Source organism: Protopterus annectens, chromosome 14.part0 (assembly GCF_019279795.1).
Source record: "Protopterus annectens isolate FY-2018-M chromosome 14.part0, PAN1.0, whole genome shotgun sequence".
NCBI lineage: Eukaryota > Metazoa > Chordata > Ceratodontiformes > Protopteridae > Protopterus > Protopterus annectens.
Window position 1 is genome coordinate 397,263,631 of NC_056748.1, and position 19,192 is coordinate 397,282,822.

Genomic DNA, 19,192 nt, shown 5'->3' on the forward strand with positions numbered 1-19,192 from the left:
GATTACTGGACTCAAATGCCCAACACTGACCGCCTCAAAAAACTTCAGGTTTACTCCATAGCATATCGCCTACTCAGAGGTGATCTCTGCCTAACATATAAAGCTATGTCAAACCCAGAGCTGTTGGACATGCTACACCTAAAGAAATCCCAATCCCTCAGAGCTACACGCTCTAGGGACCTAAACCTTGTCACCACAATAAACAGGACATGCTGGAGGGATAGATTCCCAACCCAAAGACTTCCCATACTCTGGAACAGGCTACCCATCTACGTCATGCAAAGTTCATTAGCACTCAAGAAAAATCTTGATGAGTTGATGGGAAATAGGAAATACACCCCGGGGATCACTTGTGTCTCTGCTAGTCAGTAGCACAGGAAAATAACTTTCTTGGGTGGCGTAAGCCAGGGAACCTTGTTTGCTAGGCCTGCGTAGGCCCTTGGGCCGATAGCCAATACCTACCTATGAACCATGTCCCTCTGCAAACAGGTGGTGTGCACCGCAAACGGGTGAAGTGTGCAAAGTAATTCAATAAACTCAGTACAAAAGCAGTTGAGGCAAACGCACTTTCCAGTCTGTCCAACACACCAGTTTCTTTGTTGACAGTGGAGCTTTGCTCTACTAGGTCCTTTCTGGTGGCTACTGCAACAGTGGAATCTACAGAATGCCTTTACTCCAATGCATAAGATCCAATGGTAGGCTGAGGGACCTGTCAGGGTGCTTAGGAATATGCTTGACAGTGCCTGGTTTCTTCAAAGCCTGTCGAGACACTAGACGAGCTCATCCATCAGTGAGTCACCCAGGAGGTAGATGGATCCCTCCCAAAAACCTCCAGGAACACAGATCTCTCAGGAGGCTGGGCAGACAGTCCACCTTTCTGTCAGATAAGTTTTAGAATGTCTCTGAAAGAGATGTCCTAAGGTGGTGATCAGGGAGATCCTTCTTCCTCATTGAAATGTGCGTCCTCTGAGGGACTCTAGTCCCTAGGGGAGTCTATGTGCCTCCTTTTAAACTTTGTTTTGAGGGACCTCCTTCATGGGGTGTTCTGGGGAGGTATGGGAAGGGGCGCCTGGAAGCACCTTGGTATAGGATGACCTAGGGCAGGAGTGATGGGCTCACTGCTCAGATGCAATGGACAGGCCTTAGGGTGTGAGGAAACTAATCCTAGAGAAAGCGATCTGTGACCCAGAAGGCCAATGGATCCAGGCAGACCCTCTGCCTTGGAGGCAGTCACCAGAGGGGAACAGCAGAGCTCCTCACGGATCAGAGGCCTCCCGACAGAACCAGACCAGAGCTGTTGAAGGCTGAAGCACCAAGGAGAAAATATAGTCTGTAAAGTCGGAGCTGAACTCAATCCCCCTAGAGTCAGCATTGACATCTGATCCAACAGAGCAGGGCTGGTCAGGGTATAGTTCAAGTTGAGGAAGGAAGCCTCCTCTGATCAGTCTTCTCTGGGGTATCCAGGCTCCTGGGATTCCAAAACCACAGGTTGGATTGGAAAAGGAGTTTGCAAGGTAGGAGGAGCACTCATGCATCAGAGATGGAGCAGGGATGAATCTGCGCCCCGTGGCATTTCCACATCATCCTGTCCATATTGTCCTCTGTGAAGCTTCAAAAGACCTGGAAGACGCTGAGGAAGCATGCCTTGATTTAGATGAAGTCTGAAGGACCTTTGAGAGAAGAGCTGGGGATACTGGTTCTTCCTGGAATGCTTCTATAAGGCTCCTAACTACTGGATATGAAGTTTTTTGGAGGTGCCTGAAACGGGGGATCCTGAAATCACAAAAATCACTCAGAGCCAATAGAGCACATAAAGTACTAAGAGGAGGAAGACTGATCCAACAACCTTCTAAATCAGACACTTGCTTCAACATGCCTGGAGCCACAGATGACAGCTCCAAAGTTATCTTCGGATCCAATGACTTTCTGGAGGCACTTGGATCTGATGTAGACTGATCCAAGACCATGCACGAAGAGTCCCCTGAGGAAGATGAGGGGGGCACTTGGAGGCATGAAACCCTAAGGGGATTTCATCCCCAGAAATGAGGGCACAGGCAGCAAGCCCTTTAAAAAAGGAGCCTGTTCCTGTGGTCAGCCAAAACTCGGATTGAAGGCCGCACAAACAATGCACTCCACATCTAGGCTGCCCTAGTTCTAGGCAACAGATGGTGAGAGTTTGGGATCTTGTGCCCACAAGAAGTGCATCTCTTAAAATCAGTCTCTCTCAGACATGACCAGAGAAGCCACAACAGGTGTGCACACACATGGGCAACAGACAAACCCAGCAACCAACCAAATATATTAACTGCATCAACTAAGCTGTAAACTAGATTTTTTTTCAATAAAATTAGTGCCAATGGCGCAAGAAAAAGCTGAGAGAAACTCAAAAATCCCCAACGACAAATAGGAGAAAAAAAAGAAAGAAAAAGTAAGACTCAAGATCTATACAGAAAAAAAATTGTTCCAATAACTGTACTTGTCAAAAAAAAAAAAGACCAATACCAGTAGTGTGCGAGACTGGAACCACATCTGAATGCAACACACAGCAAATGAAGGAAGAAGCTAGGGACTGACCCAAGTCTTGGAACAGAGACTCAGTGGGCAAGAAAGAAAAGGACATATTAAAAAAAAGTGTTCCTATTGCTGGGCCTTTGCTCCCCATTACTTATGGCTTTGTCCAGATTTTTTTGTTCCCAAGAGGTTGACAGGTATAACCAGGTCCATGTAAACATCAAATGGGATACATCAAGAGAAACTGGATAGGCATAAAATGGCCTGCAAAGACAGCTAGAACTTGCCTACGAACCTACAGAAATATAAAAGTCCACAAAACTATGAATAAAGAGCATTTAGAACAGTAATGATTCCCAAAGGACAGATTTAACAAGCTGCACATTAGGGAAGAGTATGCCTGACCAAGGGCAGAGAAACCAGAAGTGAGTGCATTTCAAAGTGGCTTATAATGGAGTCTCAGCATTAAAATAGTCAAGTCCTGATTTATGTATTATGTGGGGGCTCAAAGCTATCTAGGACTTTTCCATTGTTGAACGCTGATCTCACTATTTCAGTATTCACAAAGGAGTCTTAGAATTCAAAACTAAGAACTTCCAAACCACATACTTTGAAGATGAGCCAGAGTAAAACAAATTTAATTTTTACAGCAATTTTCAAATGTACACCTTCAGAAATGTAAATTCTAAACATTAAAGTCAATGCACATACAAGTTTGCAGTACCTGTGAAACTTTCATTTGTTAGCATGTTTTGCTTTATAGACAAATTCCGTACTATTCTTGGGGCTCTTCCAACCATTTCTGTTGTAGTTCTATGAGCTCTGCCAATGATAATAGTTGCAGGAGAGTCTGCATGTCCTGTACTGACATGTCCTTTAACTTTCTTTGGAGTCTGTTGCAAAAATTAAAAATAAATTTTTATCCAACACAAAGAATTGCCATGAACAGTACCTCATATTAAAGGTCAAAATTAATTTACTTACAGCTGCAAGAATACTTAAATTCAATGCATACATTGGAATTAGGCAAAACATCCATCTCCAGTTTTAAAATATATACATATTCAATCAAATTATACCCAAAAGTATTCATCTGTGGGATTTGCAAGGTGCTATATTGATTAGCCCTTTCAAAGGATTTCCAGAGCTTCTTCTGACATCCTTGCAAACATTTTTGTATAAGAAATCTCACCATGTTTTTTTTTTTGGCAGAGAGGCCATGTGCACACAACTGTGTAGAAATGACTAAGTGCTTACACCTTGTGAAGTGCTGGTCAAGGCAATCCCGACAACGCACCATCACAACCAAATAGTGGGACAGATGTCCCAGAATAACCCACTGGGAAGCCAGAGATCCAGAAAAACATGCGTCTCAAACTTATAACTGATGTTAGAGTAGACATGCTGTAGTACTCTGCGAAACCAGAATACCACAGAATTTCACCATCTTTCAGCAAGTACACCTCTCCCTGCCAGACATCTGGGTAGGTAAAATAGTCAGCCAGTGCCATATTCAGGTCTTTCTTGCCCAAGAAAGATCCAGCAGCCCCAAGATACACACAATCAACCCTACAGAAGATAGACAAGGAGCAGTAGGCAAGACTGGGGGGGAAGGTGCTATGGCAAGGAATCCATCTCTACTCAAAGAAAGTGGGGAATAGTATTAACATAGGAATCCTCCAGATAAGCAAGTAACAACCTTTTACATTAGGAGGACCAACTTATTTCAGCTGCTCCTTACTGGGTTATTAGATCACCCACATCTAGGGAGAATCTTGTTGCAGCGTTTCATAGGCTATTACTAGGCTAAAGGCACAAAAGCCTTTTTCTAGCAAATACCCAATATATGACCGTATTTGACCTCAAGTTCCCCATGGGATGGGGTAGTATCAGTGAAGCCGGTCTGAGTTTTGGAGCCCCCAAGTCATTATACAGACTGCCTCTGTCCATAAGGGACAATGGCAGTACTATGGGAGTGAAATTAGTTCCCCATCCATTTACCCAAATTCTTGAACACTGAGGGAGTTGTGTTTTACAAAGATGGGAAGTTTATTCCCTATGTGAGGTAACCTTTAGGATAGGATTATCACTCCAGCAAGTTGTTCGTCACAAATAAGGCTCGGGTCCATGGAACTCATAATTCTTGTAAAGTTTTCTTGTGAATATATAATTTTCCTCAGGACTGCATCACAGAATGCTCTGTAGGTCAGGTATAAGTCACCGAAGTGATAGAAGATTTGAGTGGAGAGATGGGGCCTTTAGTCGGTCTGCATAAGGTATGCATCTGCTTTATCCCCCCCCCCCTTCAGCTGCTCCAGGTGGTGTAAGTGCCTGGTTAGGTATATGCAGGAGCAAGCACTGTACTTTATTATGGGCCTGATGAGGGCCAAGTACAATAGCACTAGAACTCCTTTGACCTTGATGCCACAGTTTTACTTAAGTTGAGTGGCACAGAAGGATTTCCCCACTATTGTAGTTACCTGGTGGCCAAAATTAAAGGTTACTAAAGGACATGAGTGTTCCTAGGGATTCTGGCCTCCCGCATTGGAATTCTTCTATTTGTCTTGCTGCGGGTGGGGTAAGCAGCAGCAGGATAATTTCGGTTGTATCCAGGTGGTGGGGAATCTCAGAAGGCATAAAGAAAACCTCTTATCCAAAGCTGAATTAAGGAGACCATGCTCTGAAAGGGGTTGCTTCCTCAGCCAGGCATATATCCTAGTTACAGACCCCACAGCTACTATCCTGCATGATGCACCTAGAGCTTCATAAACATGCATATTAGCAAATAGGCACACTGTGGCCAGCTTTTTGAACTCCCTCAACGCTCATCTCAAATCCCTTTGTCTTGGCTTTCATCTGTCCAACAGACACAAGGCATGTAAGCTTATAAAAATGAGAGAAGATAGCTCTCATGACCAGGAGAACAGAGGTGTATGCTTTCTTGCACACTAATCCAAGATCCTATTTTCCTTATTATTTGGCAATTGGTTCTTTAATGCCAACCCTGTGCTTACCTTGGCAGAATCCAGACACCACAAATGGATCCACTAGTGTGGATTTGTAAAGATATTTATAGGTGTCAAGCACCTTATAGAAGTGGACTGGCTTCTTTGGAGCAGGAACAAAATACTCGGGCTACAAAAGGTGCCTGATCATACTAGACCAGAAATTGAAGAAACTGCCAACGGTCGGTGTTCTGAAAGACTCTAGTAGTCTGCATCTGCTCCAAACATAATAGAACTCTCTAGACTCCCAATTAAAGGGTTTCAAAGTATTCCACATGGACTCAAGACTAGAGGAGAAATTGGCCCAAGATCCTTTGGTGGTGCCCCTGGAGATGCTGTCAGTTTTTCTAGGAAAGGCGGCTTAAATTTCATGAAATTCTGTGCCAGTCAAAGCCTTGTAAGGTAAACTATGGAGGCAGTTCCAGGAATTTGAAAACCCTCATCAATACACCCATCCAGAACCTGCGAAAATGCCAATGATCTTTGTAGATTAGGAAGTCTAAAGTGGCAACAGGACAGAAAGGAGGAAAGAATTCCAACATTTTTCACCATTAGAAGTTTTAACTTGGATATATCCAAACTGGTTTCCAGCCTTAGAATTTTGCAGTGAATGGCTCAAACATCTCCAGTTCAGCCCTACCTAGACAGCTACTGCAGCCACAGCAGTATTAAAAATCAATTTTAATAGAAACGTAAGTGGCATGTCTTGGGAAGAGTTATTTCCCTTTACTATTTAATGGACACCTGAAGCAGTATCGAGCAATCACCTCCCTGACTAGTCGACCACAGTTGCTTCAATAAGTTTCTCACAGCTGGTCAAGGATCTGAACCAAATTGCTTTTTACCGGCATATCCACAAAGTAGGGCCAAGGCAAACTCACTGATATGAGACCTCATTATGCATGCCTATAGGATGGGAGAAAAGCTGCAGCACGGGGGAGGGGGAGGAAGAAACTTTCACTGCTTTGTAACTACACTCTCTCCATTCTCCTGAAAACAATCACTGTGCCAGAATCATTAAATTTGTTGTGTTGTGTTGTACTGTTCTACATTTATTGTAAGTAATTTTTTCGAGCTCTGCCCCAGGCCTCCACAGAAAAGGAGAGCTGTACAGCTCAGTTGGACCATCCCAAAAATCAAACAAATATACACAGCAGCACTGACCTGTCCAGGCTGACTCAAGCTAAAATCTTAAATCCCTTAATACTGCAATTATAAATAACCCCTCAATCTGAACATTAGAACCAAGTATCACATTAGAAAGTAAAAACAGACAACTAAGCTGGCAAATATTGAAGAAATTGTTGAATAGCCTAAATTCTAAAGCTGCAAAATACATACATGCATATAGAAATGGGAATTACAAGCTATTTACCTTGCTCCTAAGAGGTACTCTCTTAGCAGCCTTTATCTTCAGCCCATGTTTAACATCTGGTTTCATCTTTTCTTGCATTTTTGCAATTCCAAACTTCACAACATCTGCCCAGGAGCTAGGAGCTATAAAAATCAAATTTTAGATGTGATTTCATGCCATGGGCTGTCTGCTTCAGATTATACACTTACAAACATACAAGCAAGACAGAAAATAAAAATAAGCAACATAATCTTTCCAAACTGTTCAGCTGTAATATTTCAGATATACAGCACTTCTGTGCTCTATACCCCAACAGTAGGTCACTGCTAGTCATAAGTTTAGGGATCACTACTGGAGGTAGATTCTAGTCCGTTTCACAGCAAACTACACTTCCCCCTATGAAGTCCATTTTACTTAGAATACTCAGTTATTAACATGTACAAATGGTTAGCCATTCTGGTATCAAGATGTAAAAATGGTTAGCAACACACACACACACACACACACACACACACACACACACACACACACACACACACACACACACACACACACACACACACACACACACAGAAAGAGGCAAAGGCGGCAAGGTGGTAGGATGGCTGGGAATGGAAGCTGCTCAAAACAAACTGGTTCTAGCTTTAAATATAAGATTTGCTCCACAGATAAAGACTAGGTACCCAATTTGAGGAAAGTTATTAGTTTGAATGCCTTTGTTCAGCCCCTACTGCAGTGAGGCTTCCGTTCCGCAGTTTTCTACCACATGTGGCAAAAACAAAGGTGGAAGCCCGTAAGCTGTTTAAACATGCAAGTCACTTTTTGCCTTCTCTCAAGGCTACAACCAGTCTTGCCAACATTAACCTACTACATTGCCTATACACAGCCCTGGAAAAGTATTCTCATACTCGTTTTTGAGGTTAAAGAAAACTGAATATTGTATAACCTGGTTTAGTATCCCTACCATGGGCATGGAGGAGGGATTAGTATGCAAAATAACCCTGTCTAATTAGGTAAGGCTTTCCACCCCCCCCCCCGATTAAAAATCTTCTAGTGACAATGACCAGAATTTTAGGTGTCCCGAAGTTGCAGCCTCAAAGGGAGCTAGAGTCACTTTTCCCAAAAAGTGACCCTCCCAAGGTGGTACACAACTTTGGATGCTCAGAACAAATAATCCCTTTGAGGAAGTGCCTTAGAGCACTCCAGGTGGTAAGTTAAGGCTTGAAGTGTTAACATGCTACAACGGCAGACAACTAGATTATGAAGTAAAAGCTAAACCTCAACAGAATCATTCTGACAGATACGTTAGAATGATCATTGCTGCAGTAGCCTTAGTTATACTGTTTATATCCTGCCACACGTACAGATGGGAAATTATATTCTTCCAAGGTTATAGCAGCCAGCCAGCGTCTAAAGCCTCAGGGCACCAACTGTCAAGCATCTTGAGTTCAGCCAATTAAAAGTTTTTGGTAGGAAAGCTCTGAAGGATTTTGTGCCCAGAGGCAGGTTAAGCCCTAAAGAGCAAAAACTGGGGGGTTCAATAAAATTCCCACACCATAGCATAATAAAGCACACTAAAAAGGAGAAGAGGGAACAGTTACTGCAGCACCGATCAAATCGCAGTCAACCATCTAAAAGTTACGGTAAGTTTACTTGCACATTACTATGCACATCATATTTAACACTGCTGCAGTAGCCTTAGCTATATGGCTAGATTACCCTAGCTAAACTACAATTGGGAGGAAGAAGAGACCAGAAGCTACTGGAGAATAGGACCAGAGGAGAAAAGCTGCTTCACAAAAGTATGTAAAAAAAAAAAAAAAGTGACATTAGGAGGTATTGCCACCCATGCCAGAAGTAGTAGGGCAGTGAATATGCCAGCATAAGCAAGCTGGAGTTTTGTAAAGAATTATAGATCACATGTGTCATACCGATTTGTACAAATGCTTGGGTTTAAAAACGTATTTGTAAAGTTGCTTGCGGTAAAAATTTAACAGTGTGCCCTTCTGGAAAGAAAAAAAATATATATACATGTATTATTGTAACAGAATTAAACATGTACATTCTAACAGAGAATATTTACTCAAGAGTAAAATCACAATCTTGCTACAGCAAACTTTGAAAAAATAAAGTTAAATTAGGCCACAAAGATGTAACATTACAGTTCTGATTGCAACCAAAGACGAAATGTCTGAAGCTTGGCTTTGCTCTGTAGGAGGAGAAGTGTTAAAATGGTTATGACTTCCAGGAGCAGCAGATCTGAGCAAAGCTCTGCATGTATGGTAACATCTGCCAGTTCCTGACAGCTTTGAGCAGAAGAGGTTGCACGGGAACCAGAAGACAGATGACCAGATATCCAATGTCATTTAGAGGAACTGGTGGCCACAGTGGTTAGAGTGGTCTCGTCACAGCAAAAGGTTCTCCGGTTCGATTCTCAGCTAAGGTGCCTTCTGTGCAGTCTGCAGGTCCTCCCTGTGGTCACTTGCGCTTCCTCTGGGTGCTCTGGTTTCCTCTTACACTCAGACATGCAGTAGGTGGACTATATACTAAATTGGTCGTAGGTGAGAAAGTGAGCGTGAGTGAGGGGTATGAATGAATTACCGCGGCAGGGCTAACCACCTGGCAATGTAAACCTTGGCTCAAGATGAGACTGCTGAAGGGACACCCTGACCCCACATGTAAAATGGGAAAAGGGGTTGAGGATGGATGGATTAGAGGAGACTGAAGTCTCAGGTGCACTTGGTTTTGCATACTGACATAGAAGGAAGAACAATCGCCTACGTCATCTCGTCTTGCTGTTGTAACTTAACTAGGGAATAATAGTCTTTAGTCAGGAAAAGGTAGTGAGATTAGTTAAGTGCCGTTTTTCTGTTATCTGTGTGAACCTTTCCAGCTGTGTTATTTATACCATTTCCTGTGGTTTACTGTAAATAGATATTTAGTATTTTCTTGTTTTACTATTAAAGATATTTAAACTTTTTATTGTGGCTGGCCCTTTTAAAAAATATTTAAGCTTAGAGTATATACATACATTTGTTTGGTGATCACTGTGGCCACTCCAGAAAACCTGGCTGTTTGGTCAACATTACCATTTGCATTAATATCAACTTTACTCAACAAAATTGGATACAATTTAAAGAGCCTTATACTAACTGATCAGTGGCAGCGAGTCTATCCAATAGTCTGGGCAAAGCTGGCAGTGAATCTACCCAATAATCTGGGCAAAGCTGGGAGAACAGGTTATCTGTACCAGCCTTCCCCCCAAGTGTGTGTTTGTGAAAATTAAATCTCAAAGTGTGCATGTCAGCTACATGGAGCAGGGAACAGTACTGGTTTCAGAGAGGGTGCTGAACACAGCTGTGCCAGTGGACAGCCTTACAGAGGACATGTGGAGACAAAACTCCAGACCTCAGGCTGACTGGTGTGTGTGCTCTTAAGGGAAATTGTGCTTTATGCAGAGATCTGCATCTGGAAATACTCCGGGTATCCATTTGTATTCTAAGTGAATGTCCCTCTCCAGTGCCAGTGGTGAGGATTCAGGCTCAGTGATTAATGGTCCAGAGTGGGAGACATCACACAGGAGAACCAAGTAGCAGCATCTAGAGTACTTCTAGCATCCAGTTCTTAAAATGCCATAGATTAAGCCAAGGCCCTGTAAGAGTGGGACTTGACCCTACCTGGAATACTGGGCAAAAGATAATAGCCTTACACAATTTGGAAATAGTCTGTTTTGACATATGCTGACTCTTGCCTTCAAAAGAAATTGATCCAAAGACCTTAAAGCTTTAATTCGGCCAAGGTAGTCAAAGTTGTCCGTGGACATCCAAAGTACAAAACATCCTCTCCCCATCATTTTCAGATTCAGGAAAGAAAACTGGCAGTTCGTCTGACTTGGAGTAAAACTGATGCATCACTTTAGGCATAAAAGGATTAATTCTCAAGGAAACCCTGTCCCCACGGAAAATGAGGGAGAGCCGACTCACCATAAGAGGAGTTTGGAACTCAGATACAGTACAGTTTTGTACCTACCATAAATGTAGATGTCCGATAGATATGCAACTGCAGTCATAACATATGGGTTGTCCTGCCTCAGGCAGCCCTCGGTCGGCCAGATTCCAAAGTCTGGGTCTGGCGTCGGCTGGTGTCGCCTCCTCTCCGACGTCAGAACGGCTGGAGTATAAAGGCATCGGCCGACGCCATCTTCAGTGTTTCTTGCCCCAGATGCCCTCCTAGGAAGTCTAAATTTGGTGAATGGATAAAGAATTCCAGACATGCACAACAGTAATAAACAGATACACCAGAGAGATACCCCCAGCTAATAGGAATAGGGGTAGTGGACCCATAAAGAAGTTTGCAGAGGGGTAGGAGGGTGGGAGAATCCGACTGCAGTTGCATATCTATCGGACATCTACATTTATGGTACAAAACTTTTAGTTATGTACTTACCATAACTTTAGTTTGGGATCCATCTCGCCTACATTCAATACTGATGGGCTCGGAGCCGATCCCTCGGCTCAGACTCTGCACACTATGCTATAGAGCGAGGCCTCTTATTGGCTGAGCTATTTCTTATCCCAGGATGCACCACCACTAATCCCCCAGATCTTGTTTGTCCGCATTCATGCACACACGCACAACTTGTTTATATAACATTGTTAGATGTTTCAAGATGAAACAGGATTCGGACCTTCTGATCCTCTGATCTCCAAGGAAGGGGGAAGGAGGGTGGGTTATTGGGAATGTAGGCGAGATGGATCCCAAACATCTAAAGTTATGGTAAGTACATAACTAAAAGATGTTATGTGATCCTATCTCGCCTACATTCAATACTGATGGGACAGCGTCCCTAGCACCTAAATCCTGGGTGGCTCATTGGAAAACACTCCTGAGCACTGTGGAACCAAATGAAGTCTTCTAGATGCCACATCCAATTTGTAGTGGGAAATGAAAGTGTGCGGGGAAGACCATGTAGCCGCAGCACAAATGTCACTAATGGCAAGCTTAGAATGAAATGCTATCGAAGTAGCCATAGCCCTTGTAGAATGAGCTTTGACAGAGGTGGTAAGCTCTTTGTTAGAATAAGCTTGAGTAATACAGTCCCTGATCCATTTGGCAATAGTGACCTTTGTGACAGCTTTGCCCAATTTATTGTCTGCAAAGGATACAAACAACTGATCTGTTTTCCTTGTTTGTTTGGTCCTATCTAAATAAAAACGCAACTGCCTGTGGACATCTACTGTGTGGAATATGAATTCCGCTTTGTTAGAATACTTTGGAAAGAAGACTGGAAGTTCTAATGATTGTTGTAGGCAGAAACTGGAACAAACTTTAGGGACAAAGGAAGGATTTGGTCTGAGAGATACTCTGTCTTTGTGAAAAAACAAGTACGGAGGTTTTACAGACAAAGCTTGAAGCTCTGAAACCCTTCTGGCAGAAGTAATCGCCACCAGAAAGGCAGTCTTCCACGATAGAAATTTTAAATCACATGTCACTGCCGGTTCGAAGGGGAAGAAAGTTAAGGTGCGTAACACCACATAGAGAACCCATGGAGGAGCAGGATGAGAAATCGGAGGTCTTAAAAGCGCAGCACCTTTCAAGAAGGTCTTACACAATCTGTTGCTCATTAAAGGTGGGTTTATAGATTCGTGAAAATTGGAAATAGCTGCCAATTGAACCTTGATTGTAGAGACTGAGAGCCTTGATTGAAAAGAGAAGTTAGAAATTTCAGTACTTCTGATACGGGAATAGTGATGGGATCCAGGCCCCAGAGTTGAGCCCAAATAGCAAATCTTTTGCTAGAATACAATTTCTTTGTAGCAGACTTGTGGGCCGAAGATAAGATGTGTACAACTTCTGGATCCAATGTATGACTCCTGACTATAGTCGGAAGAGGAGCCGCCAAGCCGTCAATTTTAAGGTGTGTAGGAACTGGTGGAATAGTCCCGACTGATGAACCAAAAGGTCTGGGATCTGATCCAGGAACAATGGACCTTCCAGAGCATATTTCCGAAGATAGGGGAACCATACTTGACGAGGCCAGTAAGGAGCAACTAAGATTATTTTGCTCCCCAAGAGAGATGCCTTTTGGATCACCCTGGAAAGGAGAGGAACTGGGGGGAAGGCATAAAGCAAGCCGGTGGGCCAAGGACGGGCTAGTGCGTCCATGGGGCTCTTCCCCGGAGCCGGGGTGAGGGAGTAGAACTTTTTGCACTTTGCATTCAGTGGAGTCGCGAAGAGGTCGCAACACGGAACTCCCCATTTGCTGAAAATCTGATTTGCAACTAATGTTCAGAGACCATTCGTGAGGAGAGAGGATGGTTCTGCTCAGTCTGTCGGCTATCGCATTGGACTTGCCCGGGATACGAGTAGCCACTAGAAAGCGTTTGGTCGACACTGCCCATTCCCAAACTCTCATGGCCTCTGCAAAGAGGATAGGATCTGGTCCCTCCCTGTTTGTTCAGGTACCAGACAACTGACATGTCTGAGTGAACGGCAATTACGCCCTGAGGGAGGTAATCGTGAAGGGCTTGAAGGGACAGAAGCACCGCCCTCATTTCTAGGATGTTGATATGAAGTAGGGTCTCTTCTGGGTGCCATTTGCCTTGGACTGACCTGCCCAGGGAATGCCCCCCCCCCCATCTGGGAGGCATCCATGGTCAAAGTGGCCGCAGGAGGAGGTGGAACAAAGGGTCGTCCCTGATCCAAATTGGAGGGCACTAGCCACCAGCGAAGGTCCTGTTTGCAGGTTTCCGTGATCCATACGAGGTGACAGAGGGAGTTCCTGAAAGGACCACTGAGCTAAAGAAGCCACTGGAGAATTCTCATGTGCAACCTTGCCAGGGGAACTAGAAGAACCGTGGTGGATATGGATCCCAATAGCTGCAGGACCATTCTGGCTGGGGCTTTGGATCTGGGAAGTAAGGCTCGAACTTGAGCCTGTATGGTTTGTATCCTGTCTGTAGGTAGATAGACCCGCATTCGGTTTGAGTCTATCTCTACCCCTATGAATCTTATGCGTTGAGATGGCAGCAACACAGACTTTGGCCAATTGAAGGTGATTCCAAGGGAATTGCCCAGTGATATAGTGGCTTGTAGGCTCCGCAATAGTAGATGCTTGGAGGTGGCAGTTAGGAGCCAGTCGTCTAGATACGGAAACACCTGGAATCCTAGACTTCTCAGGTGAGCAGTCACGACCGCCAAACATTTGGTGAACACCCTGGGGGCTGTGGTGAGACCAAAGGGCAGCGCGCGGAACTGAAAATGACTGCCTCCTAGGCTGAAGCGCAGATGTCTCCTGGACGCTTGATGTACCATGATATGGTAATAAGCGTCCTTGAGATCTATAGAGCACATCCAAACACCTTTCTCCAGCAATGGGAGAATGGTTTGTAGGGTGACCATTCGGAACTTGGACTTTTGACTGAACGGTTTAGAATGCTGAGATCCAAAATAGGTCTCAAGCCCCCGGTCTTTTTTGGCACCAAAAAGAATCTTGAGTAAGTCCCTAATCCGATCTGGTCTGCGGGGACTGGTTGGATGACTCCTTTTTGCAGCAGCTTTGAAACTTCTGAGGCTGCAGTTTCCCGTTGACTGGGTGGCAGGTCCGGGATTTTTTTGGACTGAGGTGGAGAGTGAGAGAAAGGGATGGTGTAACCTCCAGCGATAATTCGAAGCACCCATCGGTCCTGAGTGATACCTTCCCAGGCTTTTAGGTGCTTGAAAGCGACCCCGACTGGCTCCGGAGCTGCACAGTCGGGCAATCCCTCAGGGACTGTGAAAGGCTGAAGAGCCACGAAAGGACTCAGTCTCCAGTGTTGCGAGGGCCTCTGCCGCCTCTGGGACGGCGTCTACCAGAATAATTTCCCCCTCCCCTGCCTCTGGAAGGGGGATCGTCCTGCTGTGAGGGGTAAGACTTCTGAGATCTACGGAACCACATTTTCCCTCCTCTTTTAGCCTTGGGGTAAGGCCGAAAGGGAGTGGAAAATCGTGCCCCTACGGCAGTCAAACTCTTACCTTCTTGCTCGCAGCGGGTCAGTCTCTCCTTTACCTTGGGTCCAAACAAGGAGGACCCATCATAGGGGGCGTTGGCAAAGGAAGACTTAAAGGCCTCCGCAAAATGACACAGGCGGAGCCAGGCTTGTCTCCGTAGAGACATGCCTGTACCCGCCGCTCTACTCGCCCCTTCGGCCACATAAGAAATGAGCCTCATGGACGAGTTTGAAATGGACGACAGTGTAGCCAGCTGAGAGCCAACCATCTGGGCCAGCTCCTCAGGCAGGTTACCCAAGAGGGTATCGGAAAGTTCTTCAGATTCCTCTGAAATCTGGTGAAGTGCGTGAGATAGTTCAAGGACCTTAATGTAAAGGCCGCTGAACTTAGGGCTACGTGCGATCCATGCTCCTAGACTCCTTATTAGGAGGATGGACGGACGTTGAAGCCTCTGCTACATCTTGCTGGGTAGCAGATGCCACCACCAAAGCATCTACAGCCACACCTTTTTTCCGGGGGTGCTGACAGGAACTTATTAGGACAAACAGGCACCAGTTCCACCGAGTCTGGGTGTTCCCACGCCCTTCGACAGATCAAGTCCAAGAGCTCGAAGGGCGGAGACACCCAGGAGGCGGAGGGCTGAGCCCCGAAGGCCTTAAGGAACACCGACTCATCAGCAGAAGGGGGTTTGGATTGCCAGCCGCCTCGTTGTTTAAGGGCTTCCAGGATGTCTGCAAAGGAGACATCGGAGGACGACTTAGGGGACCCCTCTGCATCATCGAGATCAGTGTCTGATGCAAGAGACTCATCAGGGGAGTCCATGTGCTTCCTCTTGCACGATCTTTTCCTGGGGGGTTCCTCCGAAGAAGCTTCAGAAGGACCTCCGGGGGGGGGGGGGGGGGGGGCGCGCACACAAGTGGGGGTAACCTCAGGCCCCAGGGCTCCACTAAGGACAGGGGGACTGCCAAAGACCCAGTCTCGGTATGCAGGGAAGGAGCTGGGGAGACCATGGAGGTAGCCAAAGATGATTTGGCTAACGCACTCCTCATAGCCCTGAAGGCGGGACCACCAGAATCCTGGGAGGGTCCCACCTCCGTGACCACGACGGTAGACGGCACTCCTGCAGCAGACGCACCGAGAGGAAGGCTTGGGACCGAAAACATCAGTCCCGAAGCGTCCCCCCTGGGGCTGACAGAAGAAGCCCGCGTACCGAACTCAGACTCAAGAGCCGGAGTTGGAGTAAGGGTCTGGCCCGACCCTAAAACCTCCATCAGTTCCACCAGCACCGGCTCCAACGGTGTCGAGGCTGTTGGAGGAACTATAGTAGCAGGGTGGAACCATCGGCTCCGAAGCCGAATGGGCTGGAGCCGAAACTAACTTTTGAAACACCGGAGACTGGAAGAGTCTTAGGAGCACCCTGTCGATGTCCGAATCAGACATCTTGGAGGATCTAGATGACACCGATCTGGTCCGAACAGATTTCTCCATCGGCTCCATAGGACTAGGGGACCGGCTTCGAATGGATTCTATTACTATCGGTTCCAAGGGAGATCTCAAAACAATTTCCCTCGGTGCCGATGAGGACTTCGGTGCCGAAGGGGAAGAGTCTGAGCCGGCAACCCTCATCGGCTCCAATATCAGTGGACCTGATGAAGGTGACCCGCCTCTCGATGCCCCAGTCCTCTGCTCCGAAACCAGAGGGGTAGAGACTGGAGGTATCGAGCCAGACCGTTCCGCCCTCGGCTCCGAAGTCCGTGGAGCCGATGGAGAAGCCTGCCTAGGTTTTTTGGCAGTTGGTTCAGACAGACTGGTCGGAGCAGACGCTTTTTTTTTTTGAAGGAGAGTAAGAGGAAGATAAAGCCTCCTCGAAGGATGGCTTAATCAACTCTTTTAGAATTAATTTGTTCTTCCTCTCCTGGAGGACTCTTGATGAAAAGGCGTGACACACGCTACATGACTCTTGTAGGTGCTTGGCGCCTAAACAATAAACGCACGAGGAGTGGTCGTCCGTTATGGACATTTTATAACCACACCTCGCGCACTTTTTAAACCCAGAGGGTCTATGCTCTTTAGACATGCTAACAAACCTCTAAGATTAATAAAACAAAAATCTAGCAAGTTTTAAGTTTAAAATATAAAGTTTTTTTTTTTTTTTTAAACTAAACAATTCAGTACTAGTATGCACAAAACACAGGAAAAAAAAGAGGGTCAAGACCCTCTAATTTAAGCAGGTACTGGACACACAAATAAAACGCTAGTAATAGAAAATAGGGGAAGGCCCCTCTAACTTAAACGGGAAACCTTCCCTTAACGAAAAAAAATTCCTCAACAGATTTAGTTAAACACACTCGTACCACAATAGCTGTTAAAACAGCTTTTGGGTTAAAAATAAGCAAATTCATGACAGGAAAAGCCTGAATAAAACCGTACTTAGCCCAGCCAAGTGCGAGTCCACATCCTAGCTTGTAAGCGGCAAACGAGATCTGGGGGATTAGTGGTGGTGCATCCTGGGATAAGAAATAGCTCAACCAATAAGAGGCCTCGCTCTATAGCATAGCGTGCAGAGTCGGAGCCGAGGGATCGGCTCCGAGCCCATCAGTATTGAATGTAGGCGAGATAGGATCACATAACATCTGTACTATGTCCTTCAAGAAAGCAACTGCAGTCATAACATATGGGTTGAATACCATAGCCAAGCTGGGGGTGGTTGGAACCAAGAAAGAGATGGTGTAGCTAAAATGCCCTGCAAGACTGCCGAAGCAAAGCCTGCTCGGGATCTGGAGTATAAAGGCAGGTTGTAGTGTTTGGTAAATATACGCACGGAGCTCCATGTAGCAGCCTCTAGAATGTCCTTTGTAGCCACTCCTCTTAGGAAAGAGGTGGATGTGGCTATAGCTCTGGTGGAGTGTGGCCTAATATTGGCTGGCACACCTTTTCTATGAAAGGAATAGCAGAATCTGATGCAGTGTCCAATCCATTTGGAAATTGTTTGTTTGGAGATTGCTTTTCCTTGTACTCCAGCAGCATAGGTTACAAACAGTTGGTCAGACTTTCTGGTGGCCTTAGTTCTGTCCAAGTAGTAGCGTAGTTGCCTGTGTATGTCCAAAGTATGCAGCAGTGCTTCACCCCCGTTTTGAGGATTGGGGAAGTAGGCAGGTGAATGGCTTGATTTAGAGACACCCTGGAAATTACTTTTGGCATGAATGAAGGATTGGTTCTTAGAGACTCTATCCAGATGAAAAATGAGAAAAAGAGGTACTGCCATGAGTGCCTGCATCTCAGAGACTCTTCTTGCTGATGTGATTGCCAATAGGAAAACATTTTTCCATGAGAGAAATTGCATTTCTGAAGTTGCGGCTGGTTCAAAAGGAGGAAGAGTTAATTTTTCCAAGACGAAGTTGAGGTCCCATGCAGGTACTGGCGGTTTCCTGGGAGGTTTGATACTCTTTATCCCCCCTAGGAACTGTCTTAGCAACGGATGTGAACACACAGGTGGATCACAATTTTATTTTGCTGAGATTGCTGAGGCATGAATCTTTATGGAAGATTATGAGAGACTAGTATGAAACATGTCTGTCAAGTATTCCAATATCTGAGGTATACTCAATACGGTTGTATCCTGACCCCTGTTAGCATTCCAGATGATGAATCTCTTCCACTTGGCTGAATAGGTTTTTCTGGTGGAAGGTCTGCGTGCTTCCAGTAAGATCTCTTGAACTTTTTTGGAAAGAGATATCGGAAGGAGTTATGGTAACCTCCAGGCTGTCAGATGCAATGTTTTCAGGTTTTGATGAACCGTCCTGTAATTGTGTTGTGTTAGAAGCAGAGGCCATAGGGGCAGAGGCCACGGTTTGGTCCGAGTTATGCTCAACAGCAATGGGTACGAGTGCTGCCTTGGCCAGTCTGGAGCTATCAAAATGCCTGTTGGTTGTTCTGCTTTGATCTTTGATCTTCAGTATCACCTTGGTCAGCAGTGGTAGAGGAGGAAATGCATAAATTGTTAGGGACTTCCAGCTGAAGGAGAGAGCATCCATTTTCCAGGCTAGAAGATGGTGGGTCCTTGTACAGAACTTTTCCAGGTGATGATTCATGTGAGAAGCAAAGAGATCTAGGTCCGGTCTTCCCCATGTCCTTATTTGTGAGAAAATGTGAGGATGCAGCATCCATTCGTGTGGATCCAAGAAATTTCTGCTCAGCTTGTCCGCCAGTACATTGTCCTTGCCTGGCACAAACCGGGATTGCAAATGTATCTTCAGACTTGGGGATTTTTCCCAGAGAATCATTGTTAGTCTGCAGAGGGGATAAGAAGGAGTGCCTCCCATACCACATAACA

At 45.4% G+C, this 19,192-nt stretch overlaps 1 protein-coding gene across 8 annotated transcripts in view; it reads right to left on the reverse strand.

The window, feature by feature from the left end:
- Positions 1-19,192, reverse strand: part of MKI67 (marker of proliferation Ki-67) — a 404,744-nt gene that overhangs the window by 180,370 nt on the left and 205,182 nt on the right. For all 8 annotated transcript variants that reach the window (XM_044056164.1, XM_044056162.1, XM_044056163.1 and 5 more), the window contains 2 exons: positions 6,892-7,013; positions 3,236-3,404 (listed from right to left, as the gene is read on the reverse strand). In XM_044056164.1, coding sequence (XP_043912099.1) covers positions 3,236-3,404; positions 6,892-7,013 — 291 coding nt within the window. The remainder of the gene's footprint in view (positions 1-3,235; positions 3,405-6,891; positions 7,014-19,192) is intronic.